The sequence below is a fragment of the Salvelinus namaycush genome, chromosome 3, assembly GCF_016432855.1.
Source record: "Salvelinus namaycush isolate Seneca chromosome 3, SaNama_1.0, whole genome shotgun sequence".
Taxonomy (NCBI): Eukaryota; Metazoa; Chordata; class Actinopteri; order Salmoniformes; family Salmonidae; genus Salvelinus; species Salvelinus namaycush.
In genome coordinates this window covers 74,668,075-74,681,908 of record NC_052309.1, presented here as the reverse complement: position 1 = coordinate 74,681,908, position 13,834 = coordinate 74,668,075, and the positions used below count along the sequence as shown (strand labels likewise).

The window sequence follows — 13,834 nt, the reverse complement described above, 5'->3', positions numbered from 1 at the left end:
TAGTAAAGGTGTCAGCTACAGATGAAGTGCAGGAGCGTGCGTAGATTTGTAGTTTTGCAAGATATCTACTTTGATGATAATTAGCATTTTCGGATCTGAGTGTAAATAGAGCCGAATATATTGATAAAATTCACCTTGTGGTTTTATGGTATTATGACACCTCCACTGTGGGGCTCTATATAACTTCAGTGAGAATGGAATTCATTTGAACTGGTGTTTACTTTCAGGGTTTTCCATCTCCAGTGAGTTATACAGTTTACAGAACAGTGTTAATATGTAAAGGGTCACATAAGAGAGGCTTGGCATGTGACATTTTCCTTTATTTTCTGAGTCAAACAACACAAATAATATATTCCCGAATTAATTACTTAATATAAAATGTAGGCTGTTAGAAAGCTGCAGTTTCTTATCCTATTATTTTCCCAAGATATGCATAAAATGGGCCATGGCCATATTATAGACCAATGACTAATAAACGAAGAAATAGCCATGTTGACGTTGAGCCATTATGTATGTTCTTTAATTAAAGGTTATGGCAGGTTTGCAAAGTGTTCGTGGCATTGAGCCGGTTTTGTCTGGAAGGGATACAACTTTTGTCCAAACATTTTCGTAGCAGTTTTAGGAGAACTTACGCAGCAGGTTAGGATAATTGATGTAGCAGGTTAGGATAATTAGGTTAAGGTTCCGAAAATGTTTAGGGTTAGCTAAAATGCAACAAACAAAAAAATATAGATACTTTTGACGTCAATTTGACAAAAGCAATATCCCTTCTAGACATGACCCATTGAGCCTGCGGATGTTGAAGGAGGAGTCGATTCAGTTCTCGTTTCTTTTCCCACACCGCTTTCGAGCACTTGACGCTTCTCTGCTACTCTTCTTCTCAAGTTACAATCCCAACACGATTCCACAGCTCAATGCAACTTCTGTTCTTAAAGCGGAATCAATCAACCCTCCACCCAGCTTGTTATTAAGACAATTTGCTAGTTAATGTTTTTCTCAAACCCTTCTGAGTAGGCTACTTTTTGACAGGTGTTTTGGGCAGAGTGCCCGGAAGAAAAAATGTCCAATGGGAAAGATGCACCTGTGGCAGCGAAGTAAGTTTCAACGTCGTGACAGCTTGGCCTACTGCACTGAACTTTTTTTTAAATATATCTTGGTTGTTCGGTTTATATAGTTATTCAACATCAATTTAATTAATGTAAATACGCAACTTTGTTTTATATATTGTCAATACAAGTATTTACTGATCAAGTAACTCGGTTACATGACTTTATTCAGAAGTTATTTTCCTCTCTACATTGGTGTTGTGTTGACATTGAGATGGACAGGGTCAGGATGGTAGTTTAACAATTCATATTTTGTGAGGGTTTATTTGAGAAATGTATTTTGTATTGAGTACATCTGATTCATGACTAATCAAATAATTCAACAAAAGACCAGTCAATGCATGAATAGCTGAAGATATTTATTTTAGAATGACTCTCTCCTTTCTAACTTATTCCTGTGAAGTGTAGTTTTAGTTTAGTGCTTGTTTATTTCATGTTTCCACGAATATCACATGTTTTATGTTGAACATATGTTTTATGTTGACGAGCTCTTTGTGGAGGGGGAAATCCACTGTAGTGTTATCTTGAAGTCGTACAAGAAGGCAGGTTGTCTTAGATCATCTTGCAGCTGATTTCTAAGAGTTCTGACTCTAAATAAATGCGTACATTTGAGAATTTCACAGGACTAGCTTGGCCGAAAGGATTTTCTTAAATTTTCTTCATTTTACTGTGCGTCAGAGAGCTTCAGATCCATCCGTGCCAGGTTTTAATGTTATGTGCACAAGTACAAGGAAATGCCTTTCTTGCATGCTCTGAACCCAACAATGCAGTAATGAAGGTAAGCGACACTATGAGCGGTGTGTGCAGACTGCTGTGAACAGGTGGGTGCTTGTGCATGTGTATTGACACGGTTGCAGGCAACTTACCTTACCTATGGGCCTTAGAGCCCTTCCATTACCTATTTTCTTTCTCTCAGGAAGAGAGACTATACTAAAGCTGATACTTACTGTCATGTAACCATTGTAGTGTGTGTGTGTGCGCGCAGCTCCTCACAGATGACCCTGCAGGTGTGCCTTGAGGAGTGTATGGAGGCCCTGGACCTCTTCCTCAACAACCACTTCAGTGAGAGCCTGGACAAACTGCGGCCACGGTAACAGTGCCTCTCTCTGGACTAAAGTGGGCTTCAAACTCTCCATTGGCCAATTAGTGTGTAGAGGGTGTATTGAGGTATATTTGTGCAGCCATTTGTCGTTGAGTGGTGTGTAACTTAGTGCAGCATCAGCGCTGTTGAGGTGTGATGTACAGTGGTATTGTGGTGTAGTACAGTGAAGTGTCACACTTCCTGCTACCCATGGCATCAGGCCTCGTCACTTCTCCAGGATATGGAGTGTTTACTGAAGCTGACGCCCAGGGCTCAACGGGCAGAACAGAGGCCCTGGAAAATAAACACCATACTGCTGGAGTGAAATAGGAAAATAATTAGGTGTCTGTTGTTGGCTACTCTGTCTTTCCTCATTACCAATATGTAAAGCCAGTCTATATTGGAATAATTAGGTGTTTATTATTGGCTACTCTGTCTTTCCTCATTACCAATATGTAAAGCCAGTCTATATTGGAATAATTAGGTGTTTATTATTGGCTACTCTGTCTTTCCTCATTACCAATAGGGTAAAGCCAGTTTCTATATTGGAATAATTAGGTGTTTATTATTGGCTACTCTGTCTTTCCTCATTACCAATAGGGTAAAGCCAGTTTCTATATTGGAAGAAAGACACATTTTTTTCGAAAGGAAATTAAAATGTTCGCTGGATGATAAATACTTGCTGTTTTCTGATTGTTGTCAGTGAGGTGTATGATGATGATGATGTTGCGTTGAAGGGCGAAGGAGAGCATGTACCATGCTCTGATCTACGCCACTGTGCTGGAGATGCAGGCTATGATGACCTTCCAGCAGGATGACATCGTCAATGCAGGCAACACCATGAAGAGTGCCCAGGAGGTCTGCCAGAGGTGAGGATGCTACTATACATGGACACTCATCTGTTTCATGTCCTCTTTAACACATTAGTTCATATTATAGACAAGCAACATCCAGAAAAGGTAAATAGAGGGAAATCCTGGAATATTCTGACAGTTGGTCTGGCATCTAACAGTGAGGCCTAATATACCACTAGAGCTATTAGTCTCCTGTCCATCAGCCATAACCTGCAGGCAAATGAGAGTATTTACATGGCAACCAGGTCTCTTTGCACCCCGGCTATAATTTGCCTGTGTTTGCATGGCCAGAGCAGCTCTATTGATGGCCTACAGCAGTGGTATTCAGCTTTTACCCTACGAGGTCAGAAGCCTGCTGGTTTTCTGTTTTACCTGATAATTGCCAAGTATAAATCAGTCCCTGATTTTAGATGGGAACAATGAAAACAAGCACTGGAATTGGCTTCGAAGTCCAGAGGTGATTTTGAGGGGCCTACAGCACAGGTGTCAAACTCATTCCACGAAGAGTAGAGTGGCTGCTGGTTTTTGCTCCTCCCTTGTACTTGATTGATGAATTAAGGTCACTAATTAGTAAGGAACTCCCCACACCTGGTTGTCTAGGGCTTAATTGAAAGCAAAAACCTACAGACACTAGGCCCTTCGTGGAATGAATGACACCCCTGGCCTACAGCAAGCAAGGAACACTTGAGATTGCTGGAGGTGGCCGAAAGGCTGTCATGTGTTATTATAATGTTCCACATTAATGCCCATGTGATTAACATGAGAAACATGCATTGCTCAATGAGATGTAATCTTTTTTTAGTCTTACACTCATAGTTGGTCTCATTTCTTCTTAGGTTTCGACGAAAGTCCCCTAGTAATATCAGTAAATCACCTGGAGAGCGTCTAACTGAAGGTAAGAGCGCTTTTATAATTGGTCATCTCAGCCTATTATTATGGCAGATTTCAAATAGCCACTGACCGGGTGTGTGTGGGTTTGCAGAGCAGCTCCAAGCTCTCCATGCTGATGCGTGTTATGCTGAATGCTTGCTCCAAAGGGCTGCTCTCACCTTCCTACAGGTAAGATGGGTCCTCCTGTCCTCAACTCTAAATCTTACTGATCCTGGTTAATGACACCGCTGATGTTTCGTTTAGCATTAATGCACAGGTAACTGCCAAAATAAAGGAAACGCTTGAGTAAATGAGGGATACAAAGTATATTGAAAGCGGGTGCTTCCACACAGGTGTGGTTTTCTGAGTCAATTAAGCAATTAACATCCCATCATGCTTAGGATAATGTATAAAAAGGCCTAGTTGCCCATTAGAAGAAGAGATCAGTTACTTTGAAAGAGGGGTCTCAGGGGAGCATAAGGGCTTTAAAGTGGGTGCATGTGTATGTCTGTCTCTCGGTCATCAGATCTCAACCCAATGTAACACTTTTTGGAGATTCTGGAGCGGCGCTTGAGATAGCGTTTTCCACCACCATCAACAAAACACCAAATTATGTGATTTCTCGTGGAAGAATGGTGTTTCATCCCTCCAATAGAGTTCCAGACACTTGTAGAATCTATGCCAACGCTCATTAAAGCTGTTCTGGTGGCCCTATTAAGACACTTTATGCTGGTGTTTCCTTTATTTTGACCGTTACCTGTATGTATGATAACTGTATCCAACTGATTAGACATCGGTCGATGGAACACATTGTAGTTTGCCTTCCTGCTTCTTGGTGTTTTGAGTCTGTGTGCATAGTTTTTAAAGAGCGATCGAACAGGTTTCCCTTGTCCTCTCATTCATTTGTGAATACAGTACATTACTGTCTCACCAGTTGACACCTTTTGTTAAAATGTTTTATTTTCCCTCTTAAGGATGAGAACATGGTGAGTTTTATCAAAGGAGGAATCAAAGTACGCAACAGTTACCTGATTTACAAGTAAGTTTGCAGGAGAAAGGGCAGAAATGGTTCTCACATTAAACAGGCTCACAGTGTGATTGTCAATCAACAGGTGGAGTCAATAGTTCTGTTTACCAAATGATGCACTGCTATTACAATAAGACTCTGCTCAGTTGTTAAAACAATAATGGCAATTTTCTCTGGTAAGTGTGTCGTTAGTCATTTAGATGTGTTTTTATTGTGTAATCAGGCATTATTTCAGCCTATAATATCATTATGTATAATCATGTTAGACTATGAATGACATAATTGCCTTTTTATGACACAGGGAGCTGCACACCTTCATACAGTCAAACAGCTCTCTCCAAGGACCTAACCACATTCACTTAGAGGGAGGGGTGTCTTTTGGAATCGGCGCATTCAACTTGGTTTGTCCCACAAGCATCCCCGTATTCCATTAATGGTCCATTTGTTAGATCATTGCGTGTTTTAGCACACATGTCAGTCAGACATTATGCCGTATCACAGGATTCTGTACTGTCTTCCACAGACTCTTTCCATGTTTCCACCTCGGTTACTCAAAGTTTTAGAGTTTGCTGGCTTCTCTGGAGACAAGGTATAGTTGCTCATTCTAACTTGTCTAGAAAGTGATTGGTTTACAGCAGGGCTGCCCAGAGCTAGCCTGCTGTAGTTAATTAACATGATTCACCTTAACAAGCAGGTCATTATTATAGTCCGGTTTGCCTCAGTCTCCCCCCTCTCACTATATATTGTATGTTTTTGTGTGCAGGAGTATGGTCTGTCCCAGCTGAATGATGGTGCCACTACAAACAACCTGCGCTCAATGCTGTGTGCCTTGCTGTTGCTCTGTTACTACACCTTCCTCACCTTCATACTCGGTACTCTACTCTTCACAACCAGGAAGTGAATGGAGATCACAAATTACTTGGCTGTTTGGAAATGACAGAGCGAGAGATAAAGAGAGGGTAGACTGTGTTTGTGAGTTTCTGGTTTTGTCCATACACAGCATCTTATTGAGTTCTTTATCACTCTGCAGGGACCGGCGAGGGGGACGTGGCTGATGCTGAGAAGCTGCTGAAGCCTTTCCGGCTCCGCTACCCACAGGTGAGTGACACTCCTCCTCCCCAGGCTCTCACCCAGCCCAAAGCAAACTCAACTCTGTATGGAACACAATGTGTACCGATACCAGCAGACTTCTGGGCAAACACAATCTAAAGTAATAGGTTTACAATGTGGGCGTAATGTGGGTAAGTAATGCACTGACCATGCGATAGGCCATTTTGTCAGAGGAGGTGCTTATGCTTGAGCTACCATTGTTTAAGTATGTCATTTTACAAGTGCTAGCCACCGACAAATTATTATATGGTGTTATCAGAGAATATTTACATTTCTCTCCACTTCCCTTCAGGGGGCCATATTTCTCTTCTTTGCAGGCAGGGCTGAGGCAATCAAGGGGAACATTGATGAGGTGAGCCTCTAACTACATGTCTATGTTATGCTATTCTTGTTATCTGTCTGTTTTTCCAGTCATATTTAGCCGTGGTGTTTGTATTGATAGGCCTAGAATGAGATCAGTGTGTGCCTGTGGTTTGCTGGTGGGGGTTACTGTAATGATATGTCACCAGGCGGTGGTGCTGTTTGAGGATGGCTGCAAAGCTCAGCAGCAGTGGAAGCAGTTCCACCACATGTGCTACTGGGAGCTGATGTGGTGCTTCACCTACAAGTGCGTGTGGAGGATGGCCTACTTCTACGCTGACCTACTGAGCAATGAGAGCCGCTGGTCCAAGGCAAGAGAGTGTGTTGAGTATGGCCTAGGACCCAATTTAAGATGACACAAAACCACTTGAGCAGACACTCTTAATTGAACCCAGTCAATGGTTTTGACCTGCCCACTAACTGTATGGCTTTTAAAGGCAATGCAGTATTTTTATCCCCACAACAGACTTGACATTATTAAACTCTACTTACTGTATGGCTGGGTCCTGACTGAATAAGGCTCATATTTCCTTCAGGCCATGTATGTGTACATGAAGGCTGCTTACCTGAGCATGCTTGCTCTGGGGGAGGCTAGGCCTTTTGGGGAAGATGAGGTGGAGCTCTTCAGGTAAACACATGTTCATCACAACAAAAATATATAACTTGAAATTCCCCAGTCCCATTTCATTGTGACCACCCCTCTTTCCTGGCCCCTTCTCTTTTTCTGTCTTTGCCCGCTCTCTTAGACAGGTGTCCACCTTCAAGCAAAAGATAGCAGGGAAGTCTCCACCCACAGAGAAGTTTGCCATTCGCAAGGCTAGACGTTACAAAGCTAGCTGCCCAGTGAGGCTCCCAGTACCTGTGCTGGTGAGACCCCACAAACACACATGCGCACAGCTGCATAAAGACATGCACAAATCTGTTGCTAAAATGGTGAGGGGCACTTGTATTTGTGTGGTTCTGACAGTATTCTCTCTTGCTACACTGTGCTGTAGGAGATGATGTACATGTGGAACGGCTTTTCCATGATCAGCAAGCGGCCAGAGCTGACCGAGGGCATGCTGCAGACACTGGTGGAGGCAGAGCGCACCCTGCTGGAATCTCCCGGTACTGCAACATGTCGGGGCTAACCAGTTTCAGGCAGTCAGACTGAACTGGGCCAAACCAGCCTGCTTGCCTCAGCGGGTCATGAAGCAATAACCACTCTTATAATATCACCAAAAGTGACTGGATAAAGACTGATTCTACACACATTCTGCTTGAGCCTGTGTTGAATAATTTTGAATGCATGGTTTTATAATCTGTGTTTTGTTTTGGAAGCGAATGAGTATTCAGTGGATGACCGCTGTGTGATCCACCTACTGAAGGGGCTGTGTCTGAAGAACCAGGGACACATTCAGGCTGCAGAGGAATGCTTCAACAAGGTGTACAACAGGTGACGTTGGGAGTCTTTTATTCCGTGTATCTTTCATTTATACACACCTGGAATCTGTGTGTTATATAACAAAATGGTAAATACATGCCGACGCATACGTATCATGTTTGCTGAGAGGTTATAAAATTAGTTTATTGGTTTATTCGGATCCCCATTAGCCGTTGCTGAAACAGCAGCTTTTCTTCCTTAGGTCTAGTGTCACTTTTTTTAACAAGCTCATCCATGCCAAAGGGAAATATTTTCATGGTATTTAATCAAACAATGTGTTCTTTGTTTTGATTAAACCACACCAATGTTTAGCGATGCAGTGTTATGGAGGGTAGGACCTCAGCAGTGAAATGCACTCTGAATAATGTCGAGATGTTTTTTTAGAATAGTCAGTGATATTTGAACATGCTCTTTGTAAACGACTAAGAGGTTGTTAATATGGCCGTCTGTTCTCTAACCTCCAGTGAGAAGAAGATCAAGTTTGACCATTACCTGGTGCCCAACGCTCTGCTGGAGCTCAGTGTGGTCTACATAGACACGGGCCGCAAGGAGGAGGCCATCAAACTACTGGTGAAAGCCAAGTGAGTCATCTCTTACTGGTTGTTCCAGTACAGCCTGCAAGCTGTAGTAGGATGTAGCAGGCTTAAATTCCAGCTTGACATGAAAACACCTTATTAAACTAATGAAGATTCTGTTGATTGGTTAGTTGAAAAGAATGGCACCGGAGGAGATGGCTGCTGTTTTACGGGCTCCTAACCAATTATTTGTAACTTATTTTGACCTGAAAAGAGCTTCTGGATATCAGAACAGCGATTACTCACCTCGAATTGGACAAAGATTTTTTTCTTTAACGAGTATTCCAGGTACCCAACCAGGCCCAAATCCCTGTCATTCACGTGAAGAGAAGATGCAGATACAGGGGACGCCTCTACCATCCGTCCTATTGGCCAACGTGCAATCATTGGAGAATAAACTGGATAAACTCCGTTCAAGACTATCCTACCAAAGGGCCATAAAAAAAACGAATATCTTGTGTTTCAGTCGTGGCTGAACGACAACATGGATAATATACAGTTGGCTGGTTTTTCCGTGCACCAGCAAGACGGAACAGCTGCCTCCGGTAAGACGAGGGGTGCCAGTCTGTGTCTATTTGTCAATAACCACTAGTGCACGAAATCAAATAAAGGAAGTCTCTATAAAATGCTCGCCTGAGGTAGAGTATCATGATAAGCAGTAGACCACACTATTTACCAAGAGTTTATCTGTATTTTTCGTAGCTGTCTATTTACCGCCACAAACCGATGCTGGTACTACGATCTCACTCAACGAGCTGTATACCGCCATAAGCAAACAAGAAAATGCTCATCCAGAGGCGGCGCTCCTAGTGGCCGGGGACTTTAATGTAGGGAAACTTAAATCCGCTTTACCTAATATTTCTACCAGCATGTTACATGTGCCACGAGAAAAAAAATTATTCTAGGCCATCTTTACTGCACACACAGAGATGTGTACAAAGCTCTCCCTTGGCCTCAATTTGGCAAATCTGACCATAAATCTATCCTCCTGATTACAAGCAAAAACTAAAGCAGGAAGTACCAGTGACTCGCTCAATACGGAAGTGGTCAGATGCTGCAGATGCTAAGCTATAGGACTGGAATATGTTCTGGGATTCTTTCGATGGCATGGAGTACATCACATCAGTCATTGGCTTCATCAATAAGGGCATCGATGAAGTCGTCTCCACAGTGACTGTACGTACATACCACAACCAGAAGCCATGGATTGCAGGCAACATCCGCACTGAGCTAAAGGGTAGAGCTGCCGCTTTCAAGGAGTGTGACTCTAACGCGGACGCTTATAATAAATCCCGCTAGCTTTGAAAGGCTGGTCATGGCTCGCATCAACACTATCATCCCAGAAACCCTAGACTGACTCCAATTTGCATGCCGTCCCAATAGATCCACAGATGACACAATCTCTATTGCACTCAACACTGCCCTTTCCCACCTGGACAAAAGGAACGCCTACTTGAGAATGCTGTTCATTGACTACAGCTCAGTGTTCAACACCATAGTGCCCTCAAAGCTCATCACTAAGCTAAGGACCCTGGGACTAAACACTTCCCTCTGCAACTGGATCCTGGACTTCCTGACAGCCCTCCCTCAGGTCGTAAGGGTAGTTAATAACACATCTGCCATGCTGATCCTCAACACGGTGGCCCCTCAGGGGTGTGTGCTCAGTCCCCTCCTATACTCCCTGTTCACCCACGACTGCGTGGCCAAGCATGACTCCAACACCATTAAGTTTCCACACAACGGTGATCACCCACAATGAGACTGACCTCCTTCCTATAGGCTGAGACCTGGAGGTGTGGTGCCAGGAAAACCTCAACGTGATCAAGACAAAGGAGATGATCGTGGACTACAGGAAAAGGGCCGAGCACACCCCCATTCTCATTGACGGGGCTGTAGTGGAGGAGGTTGTGCATCAAGTGCCTTGGTGTCCACTTCCAACAAACTATCATGGTCCAAACACACCAAGACAGTTGTGACGAGGGCACGACAACGCCTATTCCCTCTCAGGAGACTCTCAGGAGAAAAGATTTGGCATGTGTCCTCAGATCGTCAAAGTTCTACAGCTGCACCATCGAGAGCATCCTGACTGGTTGCAACACCGCCTGGTATGGCAACTGCCCTGCTTCCGACCGCAAGGCACTAGACTAGAGAGTAGTGCGTACGGCCCAATACATCACTGGGGCCAACTTCCTGCCATCCAGGACCTCTATACTAGGCGGTGTCAGAGGAAGGCCCTAAAAATGGTCAAATACTCCAGCCACCCTAGTCATAAACTGTTCCCTCTGCTACTGCACGGCAAGTGGTACCGGAGCGCCAAGTCTAGGTCCAAAAGTGTTCTGGACAGGTTCTACCCCCAAGCCATAAGACTGCTGAACAGCTAATAAAATGGCTACCCAGACTATTTGCATGGACTATTTGATACTCACTTATCTATGCATAGTCACTTTACCCCTACCTACAGTTGAAGTCGGAAGTTTACATACACCTTTGCCAAATACATTTAAACTCAGTTCTTCACAATTCCTGACATGTAATCCTAGTAAAAATTCCCTGTTTTAGGTCAGTTAGGATCACCACTTTATTTTAAGAATGTGAAATGTCAGAATAATAGTAGAGTGATTTATTTAAGCTTGTATTTCTTCACATTCCCAGTGGGTCAGAAGTTTACATACACTCAATTAGTATTTGGTAGCATTGCCTTAAACAATTTAAACTTGGGTCAAATGTTTCGGGTAGTCTTCCACAAGCTTTCCACAATAAGTTTGGGTGGATTTTGGCCCATTCCTCCTGACAGAGCTGGTGTAACTGAGTCAGGTTTGTAGGCCTCCTTGCTTGCACATGCTTTTTCAGTTCCGCCCACAAATTTTCTATAGGATTGAGGTCAGGGCTTTGTGATGGTCACTCCAATAACTTGACGTTATTGTCCTTAAGCCATTTTGCCACAACTTTGTAAGTGTGCTTGGGGTCATTGTCCATTTGGAAGACCCATTTGCGACCAAGCTTTAACTTCCTGACTGATGTCTTGATGTTGCTTTAATATATCTACATAATTTTCCCTGCCTCATGATGCCATCTATTTTGTGAAGTGCACCAGTCCCTCCTGCAGCAAAGCACCCCCACAACATGATGCTGCCACCCCTGTGCTTCACACTTAGGAGGAAAAATGGGGAGGCTTGCAAGTCGAAGACCACCATCCCAACATAACGATGGTCATTATGGCCAAACAGTTCTATTTTTGTTTTGTCAGACCAGAGGACATTTCTCCAAAAAGTACGATCTTTGTCCCCATGTGCAGTTGCAAACCGTAGTCTGGCTTTTTAATGGCGGTTTTGGAGCAGTGGCTTCTTCCTTGCTGAGTGGCCTTTCAGGTATGTTGATATAGAACTCGTTTTACTGTGGATATAGATACTTTTGTACCTGTTTCCTCCAGCATCTTCACAAGATCCTTTGCTGTTCTGGGATTGATTTGCACTTTTCGCACCAAAGTATGTTCATCTCTAGGAGACAGAACGTGTCTCCTTCCTGAGCGGTATGATGGCTGCGTGGTCCCATGGTGTTTATACTTGCGTACTATTGTTGTACAGATGAACTTGGTACCTTCAGGCGTTTGGAAATTGCTCCCAAGGGTGAACCAGACTTGGAGGTCTACCATTTTTTTTCTGAGGTCTTGGCTGATTTCTTTTGATTTTCCCATGATGTCAAGCAAAGAGGCACAGAGTTTGAAGGTAGGTCTTGAAATGCATCCACAGGTACACCTCAAATGGTGTCAATTAGCCTATCAGAAGCGTCTAAATCCATGACATAACTTCTGGAATTTTCCAAGCTGTTTAAAGGCACAGTCAACTTAGTGTATGTAAACTTCTGACCCACTGGAATTGTGATAGTGAAATAATCTGTAAACAATTGTTGGAAAAATTACTTGTCATGCACAAAGTCGATGTCCTAACTGACTTGCCAAAACTATAGTTTGTTAACAAGAGATTTGTGGAGTGGTTGAAACACTTAGGTTGGAGTCATTAAAACTAGTTTATGTAAACGTTCAACTGTACATATTACCTTAACTAACTTGTACCCCCGCACATAGCCTCATTATTTTATTGTTGCTCTTATTTTTTACTTTCGTTTATTTAGTAAATATTTTCTTAACCAACAATGAAGTTAACAAATAGAGTTAAGTGCTTGTAAGTAAGCATTTCATGGTAAGGTACAACACCTGTTGTATTCGGCGCATGTGACAAATAAAATTGTACTTGAATTGTTTGTATTGAGGCTAAACTGGAACAAAATTCTGTTCTACAGGACCAGGATTTGTGACTGCTGCAAGATGGTTAGCTCCAAAAATAATGGGACAGACTTTCTGTTTTGGCTCTGTAATCCAGCACTTTGGATTTTACATTATACAATGACTATGAGGATTTGAAATGATACAGGTTAAAGTGCTGGAGTACTGAGCCAAAACATGTCACTGTCCCAATGCTTTTGGAGCTTTGAGTGTACACACACACACACATGTTACTGTCTTATTCATGATTCCTATCCACTTTGTTCTGTTCCCTCAGAACTAACTACAAGGAGTACTCCATGGAGTCACGCACCCAGTTCAGGATCCATGCTGCTCTCTCCAAACTCAAGGCTGACACTAGTGACCAAGATGAAATCACACCACTGTAGTATAACAGGTGTCATTGTGCTGAGCAAGCACTGGACTTGCTTCCCCTGCCATCTGTAGATGTTCCAGGAAGACTTGCTCTCTTTTTTTTTAATCCTCAGACACTTTGATCACTGCCTCAATGTTACTTGCTTTGTGGTGAAAGTCTCCTTCCTTCATGGATGGTGGTCTCTCCCTGATTAAAACACTTGAGTTTTGAATGGGAGTTGGTAGAAGTTGCCTCTACCTGCTGGTTCTAGATCAGAGGCATTTTATCCACCTACTGGGTGATGAACACCCATGGTTAGGTTCAGATTTTCTTTTGTGTTTGAATGTGTGGTACTTACATCACTGTACTGGTTACCCATAACAGTAGATGGGAGGCAGTTGATCAAAATAATTTGAATACAGTATATCCACTTTTTTGTGGGGAAAAACATGTTGAAATGAACTTAACAATGTAAGTAATGTTTGGATATGAGGTATAGTTTTGCTTTTAATTTCTCCAAAAGTGATTGAGTATTACTGTAAGCATTTTGACAAAAGCACCCCTTTGGTGATAACTGAATAAGACAGACATATGACTACATAACGTATGACATTGCTTTGATCCCAGAGTTATTTTAACAAATGTGTTAACATTTATGTAGAAGGACCTTAATAATCAATAGGTCATGCTACATTTGTTTTATGTATGTTATCCCTGCTGCAATGTACAGAGGAAAGTAGTCAGTTGAAATAAGTTTAACCTTAATAGTGTAAGCATTATTTGAAGTAATG

At 42.7% G+C, this 13,834-nt stretch overlaps 1 protein-coding gene across 1 annotated transcript; it reads left to right on the top strand.

Moving 5' to 3' along the window:
* Nucleotides 1-1,059: 1,059 nt before the first annotated feature.
* LOC120044588 (tetratricopeptide repeat protein 39A-like) lies at nucleotides 1,060-13,460 on the top strand. Its single transcript, XM_038989259.1, has 18 exons — nucleotides 1,060-1,094; nucleotides 2,092-2,196; nucleotides 2,925-3,056; nucleotides 3,878-3,936; nucleotides 4,024-4,100; nucleotides 4,886-4,950; nucleotides 5,240-5,339; nucleotides 5,462-5,527; nucleotides 5,702-5,810; nucleotides 5,969-6,036; nucleotides 6,341-6,400; nucleotides 6,558-6,719; nucleotides 6,945-7,036; nucleotides 7,155-7,275; nucleotides 7,404-7,515; nucleotides 7,729-7,843; nucleotides 8,296-8,412; nucleotides 12,966-13,460. The coding sequence occupies exons 1-18, from the start codon at nucleotides 1,060-1,062 to the stop codon at nucleotides 13,075-13,077; spliced, it is 1,707 nt and encodes a 568-aa protein (XP_038845187.1). The 3' UTR covers nucleotides 13,078-13,460.
* The last annotated feature ends 374 nt before the right edge of the window (nucleotides 13,461-13,834 follow it).